The following is a 24597-nucleotide window of genomic DNA, read 5'->3' as shown; positions in this document are numbered from 1 at the left end:
TTTTTTTAAAATGAAAACCCACCGCTTAATTTTCTAAAAGATTGTGTTATGTGGTGTTTGCGAGCGCGCAGGTGTGTTATTTCACGCTTTTATTGATGCTGTTTTGCAAAGGTATTTAATGTTAGGTTTGTAGACCAAAGTACCTGACACTGATTTACTTATCAATGCAGCAGGGTAATGTACTTACCCCGAATGGATACAGTAAACCTTGACCAGCAGTACTACAGCAGGAGTGGGATTCAAACCTGGGTTTTTGGAGCGCACGGTAACAGCTGTAACCACTACGCCACCTACTGTTCCTGCATGGAATTGCTTCACTGACCACAAAGCTGGAGTTTTACACTGATGGTGTCACATCTCGTTCAAATTGAGGACAGTAGCAGAAACACCATCCAACCTTGAACATCTGGATTCAGGAGGTCTCATCAGATTTACACACACACACGGGTCAGTAACTGAGCTCCAGCTGCTGACGGAACCCAGAGAAGGTGAACATCTCACCCTCTACCAAACGACCACTCATAGATGCAGACAAACTTTTATTATGAGTATGAAGTTTAGCAAGTAGCTTTAAGCAAGCCACCAACGTACGGCAGCAATAAATATTAATACAAAACCATTAATCCCTTATGAGTATGAACAAAAAACAAAAATCCTACACATGTACAATATACAGTATTGACCGCCCCCCCCCAGAAAAACTGTTGTGATTTAAGTCAAGTCTGAGTAGGAACTCCTGATCCACAGCACTGTTACCATGGAAGTGCAAGGTTTGCATTGAAGTTGAAATGAGGAAAAACCAGCAGCAAGCTTCTTTCAGCACCCTGAACGTGCTCACACACACACGCACTCAAGCGGCAGAGCCCAGCCCTCTCGGTCAACACAATGGCTCTGTTGTTACACAGCTCTCAGCTACAATCTCTGCTGTGTCAAAGAGGATGCAGACTGACCGTTTCCATGGCAACGTGGAAGTCGCGCTCTAAAGATGAGGCGAGCTCTTGAACATAGTCTGCGACAGGAAGGTATTTTGGTTGGATCTCGGAGGCTCCGGGGACATTTTGCAGATGTTCAGAACATCCCCGCGCCGTTACAAGTTCCACGGTGTCCACTTTTTCTCCCCGGGGATGTCCAGTTGTCCAGGAACTGTAGTGTCCATCCTCTGTGTACGTTATCTGTCGATCGACTCATCAAACCTGTAGACGGTACTGAACATTAATGTCACATTATAGCCACAAATGGGGGGGGGGGTCCTTTAGGGAGTGAGTGTGTATTCACCTTTCACATTGGGCGTTTACGTTGTTCAATCAAAAGAGCCAATCAGACAAATTCCCACTGTGAGGGAAGTGAAATTACCATTTATTATGGGCAAAAAAAAGTATTTACAAATCAGTGCAGTTCAAAAACAAGATAAAAAGCTATTTTACAAATCAGACACACTTTATATTTTATTTTATAGACATATAGTGTTAATCTGGCTCAAATTAATATTATATAATACCGTGTCTTTCACCCTGCAAAGCATGAGGACATGATAATGTTGGTAGCATCGCTAACAAATGCTTGAGTCCAGCTCCCGCTGCAGTGCCCTCGATCAAGGTACCTTCCCTTAGGCGATACAGTAAAAATTACCTTGCTGTAGAAACCAGTAATAGTAAGCAGCTTGACACCAAGTCATTTTGGAGAAAAGTGCTAAAGGGTGTGAAATGTGCTGTGTGAGGTGTGATACTATATTTACCGCAACTGAGGGCTGGGACAGACTGTCAGTGTGACGAAGTAAATACTGTGTGTGTTTGCAGAGTAAAAAACATAATAGGCAGGGAGTGAAACACCCATCATGGGGTAAAATCACAGTGGAAATGAGAAAAATACACCAAATTACTCTGTTGTATGAAAAGTGATGTATAACTACTATAGCTGGACTGGTTTTCCTTCGTACAAAACCCAGTTAAATGAGGGTCATATATATCATGTTATATTTGTGTAATTTCCTCAATGTACCGTGTTGTGCTGCTGAGATGAAGTACACTTTTACTGCAAGGTCTACTAAAAGATGTGTGCAGTGTGAGGGCCAGGGGGCGCTGTGGGGCTGCTCACTCACCTGCGCACGCAGTCAGGGATCTGCACCCGCTCCATGGGGAGGAACCGGGCCAGTTCCCGCAGGCTGTGCACCAGGTGTAGCTTCCGGCTGAACTTGACACTACGGGACATGGGGGGGGGGGGGGGGGGTCAGGACACACTGCTGGATAGGAGGGAGGGGGAATTGACACTGGGGGGGTCCACTTGCCGCTATTCATCTCAGTAACCATGTCATCTGCAGCACAATCGATCACTACCTGAGATGGACCAGCAGGTGGCGCAATGGTTAGAGTGGCCAATTGTCAGCTGGAAGGTGTGGACCAAGTTAATAGAATAAGTTACCCTGCTGTCAGGGTAATAAGGGTACAAATGTCACAGTGCAAGTCGCTTCAGATAAACAAATGAAAGAAAAAAAAAAAAACCTCAGTGATCATCATCATCATCATCATCATCATCACAAGGGTGCTCACCTGACAAAGGGCTTGATGATGGTGATGAGGGCCTTGATGTACCAGATGGGGTGAACAACAAACAGGCCTTTCAGGTTCTTCCTCAGCCTGGGGAGATTAACGGGGCAAATGCGGTGAACGCTGTGAACCCGCAGGAGGAAGCGCTTCCGAGGTCCTCCTGGAGGAGTCTGTGCAGTTACTCCCATCTTCCATTGGGGGGGCTTGGGTTCCACGACAGCGCTAGCGCCACCCAGGGGCCATATGTGTAATGATGGGGGGGCAGGGGGGCTAACTCTTCGGTGTCTGCAGAATTAAATCGCACCGTTTCCACCAAGAGCAGCTGAGTCACTGCCCAAAAGTGATGACGGAGGATTCTGGGAATGCACCGGGGGGGGGGTGAACTGCAGCGTAATAAACGGGGGCCCCCAGCGGTCGACTGCAGTGACTCAACAGCGTGCAGGCCGTGACTCACCAGGGGAACGAGATCCCGGCTTTGGCGTGGCTCAACTCCCGGCCTGGTGAAAGGAACATGTGGTTCCACCCAAAACTGTTAAGGACACGACGCCCCGGTGGTAAACGAATCGAATTCCAGCGAAGGTGAAGGAGGAACTGCCAGTTCGAACGACAAAAAATATAGGAAACAATCCTGTAAAGATGACAGGTTCGAACCCGGGACTCTACGATGAGCCTCCCTTGTGGTGAACACAAGGACTGGTCACATGGCCACGCTGAAGGTAGCGCAGATGGGAGAGTCTCCCCAGCGCCGGGGGCCACTGGGACCCGAGTTCATCTCAAGAATGATGGGCAGCACTTAGCAGCCCAGTCCTCATACAGAAGAAAGGAATTCCAAACATTTCCATCATATTTCCAACTGGCAGCTGATAAAGGGGAAGGGCCACTGGAGGAGAGCAACACCAGCCTGTTCTCGGGTCTTGTTAAATCCTTACCAAAGAGGCTGGGAAAAAAAAGGTATGTGCTGCCCCTTGTGGCCACTCCCAGAACTGCACCAGTTAAAGCACTAGCTGTAAGAAATAGGACTGTACCAATGGCCGATGAGGACAGGGATGGTCCAGCACTCCTTTTTTTCCATAATTTTTTTTCTTTATTTGAGATCAAGAATGAGTTTTATTGGTCAAGTGTGCTCATGCACACAATGAAGTTGCTATGGTTCTTGATGCTTCCAGTATTTACAAACAGCTGACAGAATTACTGAATAAATAATCATTATTTGCATTAATCATTGAGGAGGATGAACAAATAAAAAAGGTTACCTAGACAGGAAGCCAAAAGAGAGAGGCTTTCCATTTAAAGGTAAAGGAGGTGATAAATCCCATGAGGCCTTGCCAGCAGCTCAGGATGAGGGCTCACCTCCTGTCGATGGTGGTGTAGCACTGGCGCAACCACTTGATGTTGGGCATCTTGCTGCGAGGCGCCATCCCGCACAGGTAAACCATGACGTAGTTCTCCGACACCATCAGATCCAAGGTGCCCACAATGTACCTGGGGCAAGACTCAGGTGAGGCCGTGTTTGTGTGTGTGTGAGAGAGAGCATCAGCTCAAGACAAACCGAAAGCATAACCTCAGGGTACCACTGGGAAGAAAAAAATTTGTACAACCAGAGATTTTACCAGAGTAATATAAATCTTGTACCATGTTGCACAAGATACCAGTTACTGCACATCAGAAACCACGAGTTCACCTGAAAAGGTTGTCCATGACGTACTGATAGTCCTCTATGGTGTTTTCCGGAAGGTAGCAGGAGGACAACACGATGACGGCGTTCATTCCTTCACCATAGTAACCTACGTAGCAGACAGGGGTTAGACTGTGTGTGTTGGGGGGGAGGGTACTAGGCTCAGATCTTCACTGAATCTTCACAACAGACCGCTCCTACAGTCTCCATCTCCCAAGCTCTGTAGTCCTCATTCCCAAGGCACAAGTACAGACTCACCCCCGTGGGACAGCACCTGCAGGTAGGGCTCCAGCACGGTCATGTCCACTCGGCACTCCTGCCCAGCGATGTGGAAGCGACGCCACCTGCGCCCACGGCTGTCCACCTGGTCCAGCTCCAGGTGACCCGTGTCCACCTGCTCCTGCATAGAGGAGCGCAGGGCCCCGCCTCGTACCCGGCCTGTCCGCGGCAGGTCATCTTAACACAGGAAGACATATCCACGAGTCAACATACTGCTCAGCCCTCACTGGCACATCCAGGAGGAGTGGACATGCCAGCTGGCCTTGAACCCCCTCCTGTACCAGCCTTATTAGTTATGTTTTCTTTCCTGCTTTATCCCCCCGCACCTTGTTTTTAACCGTACCCAACTGGTGTTACTCCCCGTTACACGTCTCTTGACTTTTATCACTATTTGTTGTTACGCTATAAGGCGTAAACTTGTGTTTTATGTACCCAAATGAATTCAAGTGATCTTTGAATGGACATGAGCCATGAACCAAGCACCCATCCCTCTACCCATCCACCCCACCCAAACCCAGCCAACCACTCCTACATCCAAAACACCCATCCTCCTACTCATTTATCCTACCTAATCACCCATTCATTTAACCAACCTGAAGACCACCAAACCATCCATCCAACCCAGTCAGCCACCTCCCTACCAGTCCATCCAACTCACCCAAAGACCCACCAAACCATCCAACCAAAAGCAGCCACCTACCATACATGTGACCACCCATCCCCCACCCATTTGTTCAACGTAAAAATCCACCCAACAGAACTAAATCCACCCCCTATCCATCCAGCCCACCATCCCAACCCCACTCAGTTACCCACCCATCCACACAAACCAACCCAAAGACCCTCAAAATCATCCATCCAACCCAACCAAGAAGAGTTACTATACACCCATCATTACAGCAAGAGCCCGACAGACTCACCCTCCCACTCGAGGTCCACCATACTCCCAGGGAACGTGCAGGACTCGCTGTCAGAGGGTGTTTCCATGGCATCGAGGTTGATGTCCAGGTCTTCATCATCATCAGGGGAAGGAGACAGGGCAGCGGAGGTGAAGTCCTCAGAGAAGACCGAATCGCTACGGTCCAGCGTGAGGCTGAGGGTGGGGGCCACCAGGCGCTTCTTCCTGGGGTAGCTTCCGGAGAGAGCCAGGCTTTGGGGTGGGGCTGGTGACACAGGAAACTCCCATCATCCAACGCTGTTCTGCACATCCATATCAATGCTAGAAACACCTGGAGAACCTGGGCAACTAAAGACTTCCATGATCAGAGGAGCAATGGTAGCAAAAGCAGTTCTACCACCAACACACCATCGCTTAGAAGCAGGGCTACAACAGGTAGTACTGGTGCCTCACAGCTCCTGGTTTGGACCTAGGTTTGAATTTCGTTCCATCTGTGTGGACTTTGTATGTTCTTCACATGTTTGCATGGGCTTCCTTCATCCGCTCTCGTTTCCTCCCAGAGTCCAGAAACCTTTGTTTCAGGTGAACTGGTGTGTGCGTGTCTCGGTTGTCTTACAACGCAATGGTGCCCCACCCCAGTTGTACCAGGATAGGCTCCAGACCACCACGACCCTGCACTAGGTAAGTGACTGTGGACAACTGGTGGATGGATGACTTTCTGGAACAAATTCTGCAAGGTGTTATGATTCGAGGTGTCAAGTCAAACCCTTCTCAAATCTTCAAGGTGCAAACAATGTCCAGGCTACTCGAGAGAGCACGAGGCTCTGAATTACCTTGTCGGTCTCCGTCGTCTGTAGGACCCTGCTGTCCACCTGCTGGGCTTGCCATGTCCTCGGGAAGCAGCCTGGAACCACGTGGACACATTTTTAATTCAACTTCTGTCTCTCGCTCATCGCTTGCATCATCGACACGCTCTTTGAACCCGTCTTCTTCCAAGAGCAGCCCCTCACAAACGTGACAATCCGAAAAAAAACAGACGTCACTCTGGCCTTGGCAACTCAGCAGCTCCCAAATTAGGGCGACGGTAATAAACACACATCGCATTGCCAATATGCTAGTAAATTCATACCACTTGTCAAAAACACACATTCAAAGTAGCCAGTTTAAAACTTGTTTGCAAATTAATTACAAATTTTCAGAAAGTTTTTCTATAGAACATCTGTGGGGCATTAATATTTATTATTGCAAGCTGTGAGAAGCCTATTTACTTATCTAACAGTAACAGCAGTGCTCAGAAATATGGCTTACGCACGCTAATATGATTCCGGAATGTTCCGTGTGAATCTATGCACAAAATGAAAAATTGCACAAACTCCTTTTCAAATAGCTGAGATTTGTTTATCGAGATATTCAAACCAATACCCTGTTGTAAACATGGTACGGGGAGAGCCAGGGGTGAGAGGGTGGGCCCCTGACCTGGGCGGGTCCTCGTCCTGCCACTCCTCGCTCAGCTCCATGTCCCCAATGTTGTGGAACGCCTTGGTGTCTTCAGGACCCCTGGGGCACAGAGGAGACAGCAAGACATCACATAGACACACACACACGCTCCTGTCCAACACAGAACATCTTCAGCAGGAACCCTCCACATTTTAACACACCAAAAGTTTTCAGCTATTCATTTTACTCTATCTAAAATGTTAAGGATCTGTATAATTTCATTATTATTATTTCATTACATTATTCCTTTGTTATAAACACTTCTATTTCAAGGTGGTATACATTGGAGGACACCTGAGAAGAGCATCATGGTGTCATGAGCACAAGCGCAAACACAAACACACACGCACTTCTTGCTCCTCATTTTCTAAATATCTGTTTCAGTTCACTTACTCGAAAACAGAGGAAAAACTTCATGTTTATTAAAAACTGTATGAAAATCAATTTAATCTGCCAAAAAAGAGGCGTCACCTGTTTCTCTAACGAGAAACACTCAGTTTACCTTAAACAAACAAACACACACCTGTAGAAATCGAGACCGCTCCAGTCTTCGCTGCGCTATTTCAGTTACCCGGTCCTTTACTCTTTCTTTACCCTGTCTGAGTGTCCACAAACTCCTCTCGTCGCTCCACCTGCCGATCCGCACCCGGCCACGCCCACAACCGTCGCAGCCAATGGGAAAGCGCCGAGCGCCGTGACTCAAACGCCGCACCTGAGACACCAGGTGCGCCGCGTTTCCACTCCCCTCCAGCACCCCGCGTTGCCATGGCAACGCGCTCCGCGCTGCCGCGCCTGTATTTACATGGTGCGGAGCTCGAGCCGGACTTGTGTGTTCATGTCTGGGGAAGGACTCCCTGCTCGCTGATCACATGGTAGTATTTCAGAGTGAAAAATACGTACTTTACCATGCCATGGTGAAACCTACACACCGGGCGGATGTGAACGGTACAGATTTTCGGTGTTACATTAAAAGGGATCGTATGAACTTGGGTTCTAAATGTTAATAATAACGACTGATCATTTTATTGGAATGCATGATCAGGTGAATTTCGTGTCTGCGATGACGTTCCTGCACTACTTCTTTCCTGTCCATCTCTTACACACACACACACACACACACACACACACACACACACACACACACACACACACACACACACACACACACACAGTGTCCCCATCACTCTATTCCCCAGGAAGTGATTCACACAGCAGGGTTTGTCCTTCAGGTCCCACCCTGCAGCAGACAGTAAATCACGGTAACTGAGGGGAACCATCCTCACACATTTAATTTGCTTTTAAAATCCAGCGTGGTTTCGCGCAGACCGCTTTCCAGAGGCACCTGGGTGGGCACACCCTGCATGTGAAGGTGCAAGTTAATATGGTAAAATTACATCATGCAGCGCTGCTGTGTGCGGTTTTCCACCGCAGGGTCACAGCGAAGCTGTGACTAGCAAGACGAGTACCAGCTGGACCGAGGCTCGTACCCGGGATGGGGACCGTAACGGGAGCGCGTTTCACCACACGGTACAAATATGCGTGTGGCCTGGTAACTGGAAGAGTGAAATGAGCCCCCCCTCCAGTAATCAGAAGCTCTTCGGAGTCACGTGTACCGCTGTCCGTGGGCCCCTGCTCACCGGGCTACGGAGAGCAGGTTCGAAACGTTACCCGAGCTGTAGTGACCCCCCCGGGACCGTACAAAGGGAATCGCTGTTCACCGAAGGCGTGTGGAATTTTCCACGGAGACACGTGAACAGCATGTCGTGTCACAGGACTGGTGAGGTCAACTGCTGACAGCTATTTCATGTAGGGGAAAACAGGGGACACCCTGGCGGTCCGGTGGTCCAGTGGTTAGAGCTGCTGCCTTCAGCCCCAGAGATCACAGATTTAAATCTCACCTCCAGATGTCGTACCCTCGAGCAAGGTGCTTACCCTCAATCCTTCCAGGAAATGGAAAAGGAGCTACTTACATGGGTAACTCAATGCTTTAACTTGCTTTGCAGAGCATCATACAAACATCAATAACATATGACACCCAAGAAGACCATTTTGTTTGGGTCGTAACCTAACACTCCACAGGAACCTCGCGAATCGCCCGTCCTCATCAATTACGCATTCTGCATTTGGTTGTCCCTCATCTGACATGCAAAAGAATAAATAAAGAATATAGTTAAGACTCACTTGAGGTAGGAAATGAATTAAAGGGCCTCGGTGGACAGTCTCAATGGATGCTGGCTGGGTCATGAACTGAACCCAACAAAGGTGTCGTGACCTGGTTGGTGTTGCCTCTTAACACAATGCCCTACATCAACTTGCCTCTTATTCCGCAGTTTGTCCAAAACGCTGCTTTCGTTCAACAGAACCGACCAGAAACCGAAGCCGGACTCTGAAATCATCTACAAAATGGGCCAAAAAAAAAATCAGGCTGCTCTGCTAATCCTCAAGTAGCAAAATCGTGATGGACCTACCCATGGAGGAGGTAGTGCTCCCTCTGGTTGGTGTACGTTCCCATCGCCTCGCTTCGGTCAAAGCGCTCAGTGAGCCGCGTCCCACGGTGGACATACGGATCAGGAGACCGGTTGCCGTAGATGCTCGCTGGCCGCCCGCTCCCGCCCGTTGTTTGTGCTCACGAGATCTCGGAGGGTGAGCTCATGCCCCGCCCACCTCCCAGCAGGCTCCTCTGGATTTTCGAGAGCTGCTGAGACAGGCCCGCATTGGCTGAACTCACCTGTGTAGCCCTCTCTTTGCACCTGCCGCCGTTCCCCTGGACACCCCATGGTCCTAAAGCCAGCACCCCTCTGTCTTCAGGTGGGTCAGTTGGAAAACAACTCGTCTCATTTTTTTGTCGTCATACTCGCAATATTCGATGAAACAGCATCCGAGTCGTTAATTGAAAAATTACTTTTACCAAAGCAAATAGTACAGAAGGAGTGAATTAAGGAGACATAAACAAACCCCGTATCTGTTCAGGGATTTTATTAAAAGATTTTACTTGACCTATTAGATGCAGGGACCTGCGGGACTGGGTGTCCTATGAAGAGCGGACAGCGAGCAGAAGCAGCCTTGGCCTCTGGAGGCCCGATCTGGATCGTTTCGGTGGGGGTGCCTTGATTTTGGGGGTATTTCGAATGAGCTCTAAGGAGTATAATATCGATGTGATGTTGAGTCCATCTCGGCTCCCCTTTAACACCCAATAAGATTTGATCAGGTTTTCTCCTAAAACACTCTGCCCCCCCGATTCTGCACAATGTTCTGTGTTTTTCAAACCTGGAGCTGAGAACCTAGTGCGGAGCCAGCGATGAGCCACACGGGGGTAAATACGCAGTACGCTTCAGGTAAGGAAAAGGCTCCGAAATCATTCTAACAAACAGCAACGAGACATGCGGATGTTTCTACAGCTGTGAGAGGGTGCGGCGAAGCAGGGGCCGAGAGTCTGAATGCCCCCAGGCATACCAGCTGGAGCTGGAAAGAACGCGATTGCTCCTTGTACGGTCGGTCACGGCTATTGCGCCACCCTAGACGCGGAACCGCAGGCGATCCCGCACCGCGGTATGGCCCAACCCAGCAGTTTCAGTCCTTGGATTCACGGGCGGCCACATTTCAGGTACCGTCACGTTCTTGTTAAAATCCGAGGGAGCCCGAAGCGAGGTGTCCCATCGCTGCTGTGTGCGGGAGGTTCTGCCATCAGTCCGAAAATGCCACGGTTGTGGTGGAGCGCTGCCCCCCTGCAGGACTGAGGTACCAGAAGCTTACGTGTTTATTAGAAATTGTACGAGCACAAGGTGTATGAGGCGAAACGCTCCGGAGGGCCCCGACTCAGCTCTGGAGCAGCAAGTGACGTCACGTTCGTTCTAGGCACTGCAAGCTGAGATGGAGGGAAAAAAGCCGTGACAGGTCCTGGCCAAGACCGCCCTCAGCTGGACTGTTGGAGAACAGACTCTTTAAATAAATAAAAATAAAATTAGGAAAATTCGGGACATGCCCCTGTCCCCCCCACCCCCAAAATGTGGTCACCAGGCACAGGACGACAAAATGACACCAGTAACACAGGGCCTTTTTTTTTTTTTTTCCATATTTTAATAGAACTTCACTGAACACGCTGGGAAAGACCTATTACAAATACTGCTTTTGCACCGACTTGATTAAATGCATTTGTCGAAAGAAGGAAGAAACCACGTTTCAAAGAGCTTGTTCAAACTCTGTTGACCCGTTTGCTCCCGATTATCCTGCGCGGTGTAAAAGGGGGGGAAGCAGGGAGTCTTTGGGTTTCAGACTCGATCGTCACCGTCGAGAGGACATTCACTAGGAGGTGAGCAGACGGGTGCGAGGGACAAGGCGGGGAAGGGATGTAGGTGCTCACCGGCATTCGAAACACCTGCTCACACAGGGCCAGCATGACCCTCAGGTCACCCTGCTCCGTTTAGACTAGTAACGCGCCCGACGTCCTGTTGATGTCGCGGAGCGAAGGCCGCATCCGTCACGGCATCGGGCTTTCGGTCCACCGAGTCAGAGAACATCCTCCCAGCGCCTCAGCACACAAGCAGGCCTCGAGCAGAGTTCGTACCCTTGCGCGCGGCGCCGGTGACATGTCACGAAACAGCCGCGAATCACCCACCGAACAGTCCTGGGATTCTACAAGTCCCGGCAAACACATGGAAATTAATCAATCACATTTTTAGCACGCTGCCACGAGTATATCAGAACTGAATTATACAAATCATGCTTAAATATGTACAAGTTCCCCAACAGTGACTGAACACACACACACACACACACACACACACACACTCCAAGATTAAAAAATAAACGTGTCCCAAGACATTGGATCATCCAAAATTTATCATCAAAAAATAAAGAATGAAAGTCAGTCAGTCTTCTGACCACACTGAACGGCGACATTGCCAACGGCGGGCGGGAGATCCATTAAAAAAAAAAAAAAACACCAAGGAACCGAGGTCCGTGTAACCTGTCCGCGCCAGCTGTCCGTCACCTTTGTTCTCAGGCGAAAACTATGAAAATCACGACAAAGTGACACCACCTCGGAATTTTACGTCCGAATAAACAGCATACCCTGGTTCGACCGAGATGCACAGACAATAAGCTCCTCCCATTTTTTTTCTTCCAAAGTGGATCAAAAAACCGGTTAAAGTAACGTTTTCCACCCCCTGGTGGAGAAAAAAAAAAAGGAGAGAGGAAGCATGTGGGGCACTGCTGGGGGGGCTGAAGTTGCATACTCCACCAGAGTCACCAAAAGCTAGGTGTGATACCCCCCGTCCAAAAGACCCTCCCACGTTTTACACAACCCCAGGCTCCACTCCACCGCCTCCACACAAGCACCACTTTCCAACAAGCTGCTTGAACCCGTTCCTCACTCCTCTTGTGCACTTCTGCGTTCAGTCTTCTGGAAAAGCCTGTTCATAACACATTTATTTAAAGAAAGAAAGAAAGAAAGAAAGAAAGGAAAAAAAAAACACACAACAACACACTACATGTTGACAAACAATAGCAGCCAAAGTGTACCTAAAACACAGTATTTCCAGCTAAATAAATACAGGTGGTCCCCGATTAACGATGGGGTGACGTTCCCAGAAACCCACCATAAATCGAAAATGCATTTAATACACACCTCTGCGTGACAGAATGGGAGACGCAGATCACTGTCGCTGCCCAGGATTGGGAGCGAGTATCGCTCCGCGTATCGCTTGCCCGGGAGGGGGTGGGAAATCTAAATTCAAAAGTATGGTTTCTACTGAATGTCTATTGCCAGCTCATCATAGTAAAGGCAAAAAAAAAAAATCCCAAGTCGAACCATCAGAAATCGAGGACCACCTGTAAATCTTACTGAAGTATCCAGGCCAAAGAACATGGCAAGAGGAAAGAAACAATTCAACGCCATCTCTCAAATAGGTTCTACACTTACAAACCATCCATCCATCCATCCATCCATCTTCCTCCGCTTTATCCGGGGCCGGGTCGCGGGGGCAGCAGTCCGAGCAGAGTCCTCCAGACTTCCCTCTCCCCGCACACCTCCTCCAGTTCCTCTGGGGGAACCCCAAGGCGTTCCCAGGCCAGCCGGGAGACATAGTCTCTCCAACGTGTCCTGGGTCTGCCCCGAGGCCTCCTCCCAGTGGGACAAGCCCGGAACACCTCCCCAGGGAGGCGTCCAGGAGGCATCCGGAACAGATGCCCGAGCCACCTCAACTGGCTCCTCTCGATGCGGAGGAGCAGCGGCTCTACTCCGAGCTCCTCCCGGGTGACTGAGCTCCTCACCCTATCCCTAAGGGTGCGCCCAGCCACTCTGCGGAGGAAACTCCTTTCTGCCGCTTGTATCCGCGATCTCATTCTTTCGGTCATGATCCAGAGTTCATGACCATAGGTGAGGGTAGGAACGTAGATCGACCGGTAAATTGAGAGCTTCGCCTTACGACTCAGCTCCCTCTTCACCACAACAGACCGGTACAATGACCGCATTACTGCGGACGCCGCACCGATCCGTCCGTCGACCTGCCGCTCCATTTTTCCCTCACTCGTGAACAAGACCCCGAGATACTTAAACTCCTCCACTTGAGGGAGCAACTCCCTCCTAACCCGGAGGGGGCAATCCACCTTTTTCCGACTGAGAACCATGGCCTCGGATTTGGAGGTGCTGATTCTCATCCCCGCCGCTTCGCACTCGGCTGCAAACCTCCCCAGTGCACGCTGCAAGTCTTGATCTGATGAAGCCAACAGGACCACATCGTCCGCAAAAAGCAGAGACGAGATCCTGCGGCCACCAAAACAGACACCCTCCGTTCCCTGGCTGCGCCTAGAAATTCTGTCCATAAAGATAATGAACAGAATCGGTGACAAAGGGCAGCCCTGGCGGAGTCCAACATGCACCGGGAACAGGTCTGACTTACTGCCGGCAATGCGAACCAAGCTCCTGCTCCGGTCATACAGGGAACGAACAGCCCGTAGCAACGAGCCCCGAACCCCATAATCCCGAAGTACCCCCCACAGGATGCCACGAGGGACACGGTCGAATGCCTTCTCCAGGTCCACAAAACACATATGGACTGGTTGGGCAAACTCCCACGAACCCTCCAGCACTCTAGTGAGGGTATAGAGCTGGTCCAGTGTTCCACGGCCAGGGCGAAAACCGCATTGCTCCTCCTGCATCCGAGGTTCGACTATCGGTCGGATTCTCCTTTCCAGTACCCTGGCATAGACTTTCCCAGGGAGGCTAAGGAGTGTGATCCCCCTGTAGTTGGAACACAATCTCCGGTCCCCCTTCTTAAAAAGAGGGACCACCCTGCCAGTCCAGAGGCACCGTTCCCGAACTCCACGCGATGCTGCAGAGGCGTCAGCCAAGACAGCCCCACAACATCCAGAGACTTGAGAAACTCGGGGCGGATCTCATCCACCCCCGGAGCCTTGCCACCGAGGAGTTTTTTGACTACCTCAGCAACTTCAGCCAGGGTAATGGACGAGTCCCCCTCCAAGTCCCCAGCCTCAGCTTCCTCTACGGAAGGCGTGTCGGAGGGATTGAGGAGATCCTCAAAGTACTCCTTCCACCGCCCGAGAACATCCTCAGCTGAGGTCAGCAGCGCACCACTTCCACTGTAAACAGTGTTCGTGGAACACCGCTTCCCCCCTCTGAGTCGCCGGACGGTTTGCCAGAATCTCTTTGAGGCCGACCGAAAGTCTTCCTCCATGGCCTCACCGAACTCCTCCCAAGCCCGAGTTTTTGCCGCGGCGACTGCCAGAGCCGCGCTCCGTTTGGCCCGTCGGTACCTGTCAGCTGCTTCAGGAGTCCCATGAGCCAGCCAGGCCCGATAGAACTCCTTCTTCAGCTTGACGGCATCCCTTACTTCCGGTGTCCACCACCGTGTTCGGGAATTGCCGCCGCGACAGGCGCCGGAGACCTTATGGCCGCAGCTCCGAACCGCCGCCCCGACAATGGAGGCGCGGAACATAGTCCATTCAGACTCAATGTCCCCCACCTCCCTCGGGACCTGGTTGAAGCTCTGTCGGAGGTGGGAGTTGAAGACCTCTCTGACAGGGGCCTCCGCCAAACGTTCCCAACAGACCCTTACTATGCGTTTGGGCCTGCCAGGTCTGTCCAGCTTTTTTCCCCCGCCATCGAATCCAACTCACCACCAGGTGGTGATCAGTTGACAGCTCAGCCCCTCTCTTCACCCGAGTGTCCAAGACATATGGCCGAAGGTCAGAAGAAACGACTACAAAGTCGATCATCGACCTCCGACCTAGGGTGTCCTGGTGCCAAGTGCACTGATGGACACCCTTATGCATGAACATGGTGTTCGTTATGGATAAACCGCGACTAGCACAGAAATCCAATAACAACTCACTTACAAACAATTAAAAAAAAAAAATAAAAAAAATAAAAGAAAAAAAAAATCCTTGGAGTGATTAAAAAAAAAATAAAATAAAAGAAGAGCACGTGCACACAGCTCTGAGTATTTGCGGTGCGGCACGGTGGGATACACAGATAATAAATCTTCCAGCTTCTGCAGTCTGAAAATGAGTGCGACAACTGTCACATCTGCTCTCGAAACTAAAGAGAGGTTAGGGTTGGTCTCTTTTCTCAGCTTGAAACTCAGAACTTTCCAGAAGGGGAAAATCAAAATTAATAATATAACCAAACAAAAATATTAGAAATCAATATAGTTTCCTTGATGCGGATGGAAGTACACCGACTCTTCAACTTACTAACAGTTGGGAACGGAGGACTGTTCATATTTTGTTTCCTTTGTAAAAATCCTAAGATACAGCCATAATTGAAAGTGGTTTTAAATTTTTCCACCTTAACTTTGAGCGGTATTAAAATGAAACGAAAAATAATTTTAAATTACCAAATATCTGCACGAATTCCTATCCGGCGCCGACTGTTGACGATTCATTGTTCATACATGCGTGCAACGATCGTCATCTTGATCGACACTCGGGAACAACAAGCGGTAAACATAGTGGAAGCCAGTTGATTTAAGGCAGCCCTACGCTCCTTTCCAAGTGCTCTTTACTGCCATCTACTGGCTCGGAGGGCAAACGCCGATCTCTTTCTATCCGGTACAGATAGAAATTTTAGTGAATACATTGAGAAAATTAATGTAACAGAAAGTAAACCCGAAAATGTTAATTTTCTGAAATGTTTAACTTTGTAACGGGAGGATCCACTATGAAGTCAAAATGTCGAAGACGTCATTAAAAAAACAAGCGATTGTCTTGAAAATATATCAGTGCCCTTTCTTCCTCTGATACCCGATACGGATTTCCTTGATGCTCAGTCCCACAACATCTGTTCCACGCCGCAGGTGAAACCACCTTGGTTGGCACTGACGTCCAAGGAGCTTCTACAGTTGATCCCTCGGTGCAGTGCAGTACATCCTGGAAGAACATTTCTGCTAAATGAGGTGCTGTGAAATCCAAAACCGTCCCTCGTAAGTGCAAAGAAACGTTTGGGAAAACAAAGCAGGGGTTGAATCTCTCTCGAACTGGCGTATCTTAGGGAGTTACCACGTTGCACCGAACCGCGAGCCACCGAACCTGAGTGGGCGAAGTGTGACAGCTACAGCAGATGTCAGTTACGTTTACAGTGACAAAGCTGAGGGTTAGATCAAGCAGTGTTGTGCCCTCAAGGACAGGTGACAGACTGTACGTCCAAGAGGGGATCAGCTGCCTGACGAAGAAGATCTGGATCCCGGTTCTGGTCACACCAGATGACCCGGTCCGGCAAATCTTTCCTTTTGCAAACAACGGGCTCAACCGGCGTTCGTCTCAGGGGGTCGACTGCAGCAGTATGGGATCGTGGGGCTGGTGGCCCGGAGCCTGGGGAGGAAGCATGGCCGGCTGGAGATAAGAGAGCGATCTGGATTACAGGGTTAAGGACAGGGTGGGTTCCACCGTGGTATAACGGCTCTTAGGTCCCGCAAGTCACGCTGCGGACCACAGCCACAACAGACAGCAAACAAATAAATACAAGCAAAACCAAAACGCAAATGTCGCTGGGGTGTATTTAGAGGCTGACAGCAGGTCTGCAAAGACGAGCACATCAGGCCCTGTGGGAAAAGGCCCTCGATGCCAGAGGTGCGTTAGTTCTCCTTGACAAGTCTCCTCCTCCTCAAAATGATTCCACGACATGTCTGTAGAATAAGGCGACAAGAAGATAACGGAAGGGGACAGAGGCAGAGCACGTGCCTCCGAAACTCATGCGTAAATGAGTCCAAACCGAACCCCTGGTGTCGGACGCGCGGAGGAAAATCTCGACTCATCGCGGTGCCCTGCTTTCCGTGCTCTTTGAGCTGAAATGGGCCCTCTGCCGTTACGCAGACCTTCAGGAGCTCAGGGAGGCAGAAGGGCTCCCAGGGCCGCTCGGAACGCGGCGGTCCGAGCCAGAGCCGCACGACACCCAGGCCCGTTTTAACGCACGGCCAAGTCGAGCACGTGGGGCCCTCTGGGAAATCGCCGCGATGCCCAAGACTCTGGAGTTCTGGCCTATTTTAGAAACTCTAATTGTGCACTTGTCTGGGCGCAGACTGCAGAACGGCGCCGCCCGGAACATTCCTGGTTAGTGCATAGTGGGAAGAGGGAGGTGCTACCGGTCCAAGGACAGAGCGGGTAGTTCTGGGGTTTGGGAAGCGCGGAGACGGAGACGCAGGCGGCTCTCACTGCCCCCCCGCCGCTGCCTCCGGCTCGGCCATTTTGTTGAACTTCTCCAGGATGGCTTCCGGGCTGATCCGGGGCAGGCCGTTGTCCAGGGGGCAGCCCTCCACCAAGCTGTTCATGGGCGTGGGCGGCACCTGGCAATCCTCTTCTGCCCCGGCCTCCTCCGGTGCCATTGCCTGCCACCGATTTGAGCTTCGGGAAGGTGCCTCCTCATCCAAGCCAGGGGAGTTGGACGGGTCGAAATGGTACTCCAGTTCCTCCAGCTCCTCCATCTCCCCACAACGCTCCACCCTGTGCTCCCACTCCCTCAGGAAGTCCTTGATGATGGGCAACACCTTCTTGCGGGAGGCCACTATGTTGCCCTGGAGGTAGGCCTTCACGTCAGCGTAAGGGCTGCTAATCGGAGAGAGCTTAAGGCAAGGATTCTGGGCATTTTCCAAGGCTCTGCTCACCTGAAACATGGCAAACGAAACAGCAGATTAAGAGTTAATTCGGCACGACCCTTTCCTGCCTTTAACAATACATCATAATGTCCAAGGGCTGAAAAAGAAAAATACAACGTCTAGTGACTATTTTCCCTCTAAAATAAAACGTTATTTGCTGCGGCTGCAATTCATACCTCCTCCCTGTAGAGGGTGCTGGAGCTGTAGACTGCCAGCTGGCGGAAAGGCTCGTTGTTTTCATTATAGGAGATTGTCATGGCAACCAGCAGGCCGAATCGGTACTTGTGGCAGAACTCGCAGAGCTCCTGCTGCAGGCCTCGCCGCTGTAGGAAGGCCTGGCCGGGAAGGAGAACGCAAACAATACGAGCGAACGTCACGCCTGCAGCCTGCCGGCCACGGGACCCTCAATCATCGCTCTCACCGGGGGGGGGGGGGGCAGACAAGGATTCAGGCTGTTGTTTTTCTTCAGGCGGTGCCTTGTTTGGCCACACGTGTCCCAAAGAGACATGACCCATACCGTGAGGCTTAATGAAGCACACGATTATGGCGACAAATTCGATTAGGTAATCGAAATGAGAGCGTTCACTGAGCGGTCGAGTTCACGACCCTTCCGCACATCAATTCTTAATACACAGCTACAAGTTAAAGAGCTCGACGTCACAAACGGCGGTCGGTTTCAGCGCCATGAGCACTGAGCCTCAATCACTTCTCCAGAACGCTCAGCTACATGAACCGGTAGACACCGGAAACGGTTGACGTTGAGCGGAAGCGATGGAACATCCCAAGCGTCTTTTCTTAGACTATCGTCGCAAGCTCTTCCATTCTCCCATTTCCCAAGACAGGAGACGCGACACGCCGCCTACTCACCTCGAGCGTCACGTAAACAACGCTGACGGCGAGCGAGAGATCGCCCCCCGACGTCGCCTTCATGTCCTTCAGCAGCATCTGCTCCGTCGTGAGTCCTGCAAGAGGCGGAAATCGCCCATTTAAGGGGCCCTCGAGGGCTGCAGCCGCACTGGCCAACATTTCCAACTGATTTCAGAGCCCCAATTTTGAATCGTCCTTATTGTAGCAAACTTTGCTGTGAAACCAGCAGCTTACTGAAGGTTCTCGCACGTGGAGATACGTTACGCCGGAAATCCCATAATTCATAAGAGGCGCCACAGGAACACTTTTTCGCGACGATTCGGACCTCACCTGAAACATCAAACTTGGCATTCTGGAGGGACTGGAAAAGGGCACCCCTTGGCGGCAGGTCTGGGAAGCGCGACTCCAGCCAAACGGCGTACTGGCTGTCCTTGGGCGTGACTTTTCTGGCTTCGGGCGCCATGTTCACGCAGTCCAACACAATGGTGCCTAGAGAAACAGACAAGTGGACCCCCCCAAACTAAAGACGGCATTCAAATGCACGTGTGCCGTCCCACAGGAGCGACGTCGACAAAATAAACACAAACACGGAAAAGTGGGTGTTTCCCTTTAAGAGGAACCTGATTGTTTGGAAAAAAAATGAAATTTTTCAGAAGCAAACTTCAAAAGGGGGGTGGGGGCGGCAGGATTATATTACAAGTCTGACACATGGCCCCTACGCAGATATCAGATCCCGCACTGGATGACACCACACACACACACACACACACACACACACACCTCCAGCATTTACATCGCCATCATTATTACCGTATAGGAGCTGCGCCATCTGTCGATCCAGCAGCTCCGGCGCCTCACGGGCGATGCACTCGGTCACCAACGTGGCACAGGAGCCCACGCTCTCCAGGGTGACGGCACAGGAATCGGAGGGCGTCCTCTCGAGCACGTGATGATCGATCACCTCCACCACCGCCCCCTCCAGGGCACCGTCAGCACTGCGGGGGAAAATGTGTGTGTGGATCACTGTGAGACCGCAACTTCTGCTATATGTTTAGCAATCTTCCGCCGTTACAAATTAAACCACAATGACCGCATCTCAGCCCCGGACGTTATTTTGCAATCTCAAAACACACGATCGCCGTGTCATGAACCCCCACCGTTGGTTGCCGATCTAAAAATCAATGCGGCAAAGGTGCCGAGCGACCGCTTTTTGAACGCGATTCGGGTCCGCGGCTGCAGACGTGACCCCCCCAACCTGGGCAGGATGTTATGGTCCACCAGCGTGAGGGCGAGCCGGCCAGCCCGACCGAGACCCGGGAGGTCCACCTCGTCCCGGAAAACGAGCGCCTCTTGCGGGAGGCCGCTCTGCCGGAGCAGGAAGGTGCTGTCCGTGCGAAGAGCCAGCTCGGACCGCTTGATGTTCAGGACCGGGACCGCCGTCTTCCCGGATGTCTGAGGGGGCGGGAGAGGGCGGAGGGAGATCGTTACCAACTTCTCCGCTCCATTTCTACTCATTTCAAGGATCTGTGAAGCCATTTAAACATTTAATGAGTCAGGTGAACAGTGCGCTGCAGCGGTCAGACAGGGTCGATATCCTGTAATGACCGGCCGGACAAGGGCCACCGCCTGCCAGTGGCTCCCCCCTCCCCCCAAGCACTGGAGCAGACACCATACATCACCTCTTGGCACCGACTTTTCGGCTTTGCGGTCATTATCCTAGAATATCAGGTTCTCAGTTAACACTTGACACTGTGGGCTCCTACTGGGCGCAGACCCCCTTCCCCCCAGTTTGCTCAAGCTGAAGCAACGCACTCAGGAATTTGTGAACCGCGCTGCGCCTCTCTGCTGACTCATGCGAGCGGCTAAGGAGCGGCAAAGAACGACCGCCCTGTCGGCGGCTCCACACAAAGGGGCCTCTGTGAGGGACGGCGGTCGTCGAACCCACTCTGTGCAGGAAGTATGCGAAGACGAGGGCGGAAACCATGGAGTCCAGGTCGCAGGTCTCGTTGCCCAGGACGATGTGCACCTCGGAGCCGTCCTGCCAGCTGCGCTGTGGGGGGGGGAGATGATCAGGTCGTCATCACCATCATCAGATCACGAAGCATTCAGACGCCACGCTGTCCATATGGGTCACGGTTCTGCTGCCACGGCAGCAAAACATTAAACCAAATCAGTGACGCAACAACTTTGCCGCCTTTTCCAGTTTCATTTTTATATTTATTCATGACACTGCCCCTCCCCTCCCAAAGGGAGTCTCAACGTTAAACCACTTACACTGATTTACCCGGGTCATTTTAACTGCATCGGTTCATATTAAGTACCCTGATCAAGAGTAGTAGAGCGAGAGGTGGGATTCGATCCGATAACCTTCACATTTTAAGATGACAGCTCTGACCAACACGCCAGCTGCTGCCCCCATTTTGCATAAAAATGTACAGAAATAGATTCGTGTCCCTTCCAGCTCGAACCCACAACTCCTCGACCGGAACCGCTGGGGGTTGATGGATAGATGGACATGCAGACGAGGACAACCACGAACGTACGTTACGATCATTCGTTTATCCGACGCTTTCCTCCACAGTGACTTACAGTGATTTACCCATTTAACAGACGGGTAATTTGCCCAGAGCAGTTTAGAGGAAGTCTCTTCGTCAAGGGTGTTACAGCTGGAGGTGGCATTCGAACCTATGACCTTTGGGTCCAAAGGCAGCAGCTCTAATCCCTACATTACCAGCTCCCCCTGGACTTAGAGAATTTAAAAGAGAAAAAAGGTGGGACTCAAACTTCTGTTTGTCAGGTGTCTTGTATTATTATACACCAGATCAAGGTGGCGGGGGGGGCACAGACCACCGACGGGGAAGGGAAGGTCTGAACACGCCTCAAAAAGGCGATGCTGGCAACTGATGAGTCCGTGTGCCCCTCCCCCCAAAAGCCCCCAGTCAGGTTCCATCAGCAGCAGTGGATAGCGTGCGCACACACACACACACACACACACACACACACACACACACACACAGTCAAGCGGGTGTGTCTCTGGTCACCGGTGTGTGACGGACTGCTGCCGACTTTTTTTTTGACCCCAGTTTGACTTTGTGGGACGACCGCGGGTTCGACGCCTCCCCCGTAGCATCATCGTCAACAGAGGGAAACCGAGGAGGGGAGTAAGCTGCGATCGAATCCCATCTTAGCGCCGCACCCCGGAGTCTAAGGATGAAAGGGCACCGGCGATTGGGCCCCGCGACTCGAGCATGGGGGTGGAGAGAAGGGGCCCCTAGGTGGGGGGGTGCAGTCCATATAGATCAAGGGGCTTTGACATCAGCGTCTCCGGCGTGGGGGGAGGGGCATCATTCTGCACAACCCAAGTGTGTTCCCTTCCTCCCAAACACACGGCTGTCAGACAGACAAACACACCACACACACACACACACACACACACACACACACACACACACACACACACACACGTGTGTGTCAGGCCTCAGGGTGACGGCGAGCTGCGTGAGGAGAGCGAGAGTCCCTCGTCGCTCTGGGTGACAAACCGGCTCGGTCCGGTTCAGTCCACCTCGACTCAGTGGAGCGTCCAGCACGAAAGCAGGGGGGCCACAGGGGCCACGAGCGACGACGGCAGCAGATAACGTGGCCCGGTGAAGGGTTTGCTGCATTTACCGTGTTTTACTACGCCCGGCGTGCTCAGTAACTTGGACTTGCGATGTGGCATGGAAAACGAACATACAAACACGCTTGTCTGTGCTTGAGATGAAAAAAGGGAGCCGTGACGCGTGGGCTGTCGAAGCGCAGCGACACAAAGCAGAATGGAGCGAGAACCAATAAGGTACTGGTGCACAGCGGCGCAGGAGGACAGCAGGGGACTCGAAGGAGCACCCCCTCCGGGACCCCTGTCCTGACACTAAAATCTGATGGAAACCTGGAAGCGTAGTGCTTAGAACTGCTGCCTTGGATCGAAAGGTCGCAGGTTCGAATCCCACCTCCAGCTGTAGTACCCTTGAATGAGGTCCATACCCTAAATTGCTCCAGTAAAACTACCCAGCTGTATAAAGAACTGCAGGGAGTTTAACACTAAGTCGCTTTGGAGAAAACATCAGGTAAATTTTATCATGTAAATGTACTCTGGTAAGAGGCAGTAAATCAGTGCAAGTACCACTGTGTTTGGCAAGTGAGTCAATACGCACGCGGTCATTAAAAACGCTGTTGTGTTGTTGGGCTCCGACCCATCGGAACGGTTTAGGGTCGGTCACCAACTCCAGGAAACCAGACCCCCCCCCCCCCGGGGACTCTAGCCTTAACCTTGCCTGTCCTTAACCGCCACGAGACGCGCTGCCCGTGTTCACTACACTGAGGGTGGGAGTGGCAGCAGACACAGGTTAGTGGGCCTCTGGCACCTGCACACAGTGTGTGTGTGCGCGCGCGATGATACACACCCCAAACACTGATCTACGCCCGGGAGGGGTCCGCAGTGTCCTGCGGTCGGGACCCAGGACAAGCGAAAGGTGGAACCGTGACCGCAACTACTGGTCCAGCTCCAGAGTGACCGGGTGGTCCTGGGCACTGAAAACACACACACACACACACACACACACACACAAGTGCCATGAGAAGCAAACGAGGCCAGTGTGTCAGGGACGGGGTTCTGTGGACAGTAGGAACAGATTACAAGTCGACCCCCACACACACACACACACACACACACACACACGGGCGCGCGCGCGCACACGAGTCATTAATTCTGAATACTAACAAGTGCCACGAGTCACACACAGAGACCCACATGTTCCACCACATTCAACTGCTGTGAATTTTGTCCACGTTTAACAAGTGAGAAGGAAGGAGGAGACGGAGCGACGGGTCACTCACGGTAGGGCCCGGGGACGCGCGTTTACCCTAATTTACCCCTTATTTACCCTCATCGCTCATCACCCGTTAATAACACGGATGGAAACATCATGGACACGCGCCGCGCACCTGCTCACTTTCTTTAATCATACATTAAATTAATGTATATATCATCATCATGTATCATCAAATGCCAATTCGTGTGCGACGATGTGGATGTTTTACGCGGTGGGAGAGGCGCGCGCACCTTGCGGCTTGCCCACACGCGGCTCGCGCCGCACAACGGAAAACTACTAAAAATAGGCAGCGGATCCGGCGGCTCGCGGACGCTGAGTGACCCCGCGAAACTCACCTTCAGCGCGTCCCCGCGGCTCCGCAGAAAGCCCTCCATCGTGTGCGAGCTCCGCGAGGGTCGCCTCGAGTCCTGTCGGGAGGGGGTCGCGTCGTGACCGCGGCACACGAGGGGCTACGGAATATACCTCCGAGCCCCGAGACCGTACGGCGCGTTAGCAAAGATAAACACCGCGTGAGGCTGCAGCGCTCACACTCGAGGTTTCCTGCTGTTTGTAGCGATCAGTGCTGCGCAGCACGGTGCCTGCGGGGCGGCGACCACGACGAGCTCTTTGTAGGAGGGACGGGAGGACGGAGTGGGAGGGAATCGTGGTCATGGTCCTGCATCACCGTGTAACATGAGATCTGATTAGTGTGTGCACATATTCATTCTTCGGTCAGTTTAAAGTGTCTACTCGTCAAACTGTAGCTACTGCAATCCAAAAACCCGGAGCACTAGTCTGATGAAGGGCTTTTTTAAAAAAAACTAATTTGTAAAAATACTTTCAGACATACTACTAAGTTTTCTTTTATAGTAATAAAACTTTT

The 24597-nt window shown here is 51.5% G+C and overlaps 2 protein-coding genes across 5 annotated transcripts; both read right to left on the bottom strand.

The window, feature by feature from the left end:
• Nucleotides 1–238: 238 nt before the first annotated feature.
• On the bottom strand, nt 239–9558 carry LOC108938852 (BCL2/adenovirus E1B 19 kDa protein-interacting protein 2-like). 4 transcript variants are annotated; one of them, XM_018759811.2, is made up of 10 exons: nt 9361–9558; nt 6818–6952; nt 6229–6299; nt 5418–5660; nt 4477–4674; nt 4225–4327; nt 3894–4025; nt 2547–2633; nt 2099–2197; nt 239–1193 (listed from the first exon to the last, which is right to left on the bottom strand). In XM_018759811.2, exons 1-10 carry the CDS (start codon nt 9402–9404, stop codon nt 1169–1171), a joined length of 1137 nt encoding a protein of 378 aa, XP_018615327.1. In that variant the 5' UTR covers nt 9405–9558; the 3' UTR covers nt 239–1168. The 4 variants fall into 4 exon arrangements, with proteins under 4 accessions (XP_018615327.1, XP_018615328.1, XP_018615329.1 ...); XM_018759812.2 differs by having other exon boundaries at nt 6872–6952; XM_018759813.2 differs by lacking the exon at nt 9361–9558 and adding an exon at nt 7416–7967.
• A 5741-nt stretch (nt 9559–15299) lies between these two features.
• On the bottom strand, nt 15300–24334 carry prune (prune exopolyphosphatase). The gene is made up of 8 exons (XM_018759879.2): nt 24071–24334; nt 20813–20917; nt 20123–20319; nt 19678–19862; nt 19198–19356; nt 18868–18962; nt 18177–18335; nt 15300–18009 (listed from the first exon to the last, which is right to left on the bottom strand). Exons 1-8 carry the CDS (start codon nt 24107–24109, stop codon nt 17557–17559), a joined length of 1392 nt encoding a protein of 463 aa, XP_018615395.2. The 5' UTR covers nt 24110–24334; the 3' UTR covers nt 15300–17556.
• Between the last annotated feature and the right edge of the window lie 263 nt (nt 24335–24597).

The sequence above is a fragment of the Scleropages formosus genome, chromosome 23 (genome assembly GCF_900964775.1).
Source record: "Scleropages formosus chromosome 23, fSclFor1.1, whole genome shotgun sequence".
Classification (NCBI taxonomy): domain Eukaryota; kingdom Metazoa; phylum Chordata; class Actinopteri; order Osteoglossiformes; family Osteoglossidae; genus Scleropages; species Scleropages formosus.
The sequence above is the reverse complement of the archived record's forward strand: the minus strand, read 5'-3'. Positions and strand labels throughout refer to the sequence as shown.

What these genes read in the sequence shown, in the direction of transcription:
- LOC108938852 (XM_018759811.2), bottom strand. Translation starts at nt 9,404, where the DNA reads ATGGGAACGTACACCAACCAGAGGGAGCACTACCTCCTCCATGG. An exon ending in GGTGGACCTCGAGTGGGAGG is followed by an intron (nt 4,675 to 5,417) that starts GTGAGTCTGTCG and finishes TCCTGTGTTAAG; the next exon opens with ATGACCTGCCGCGGACAGGC. An exon ending in TACACCACCATCGACAGGAG is followed by an intron (nt 2,634 to 3,893) that starts GTGAGCCCTCAT and finishes TAATCTCCCCAG; the next exon opens with GCTGAGGAAGAACCTGAAAG.
- prune (XM_018759879.2), bottom strand. Translation starts at nt 24,109, where the DNA reads ATGGAGGGCTTTCTGCGGAGCCGCGGGGACGCGCTGAAG. An exon ending in GACCATAACATCCTGCCCAG is followed by an intron (nt 19,863 to 20,122) that starts GTTGGGGGGGTC and finishes TTTCCCCCGCAG; the next exon opens with TGCTGACGGTGCCCTGGAGG. An exon ending in GATGGCGCAGCTCCTATACG is followed by an intron (nt 19,357 to 19,677) that starts GTAATAATGATG and finishes CTGTTTCTCTAG; the next exon opens with GCACCATTGTGTTGGACTGC.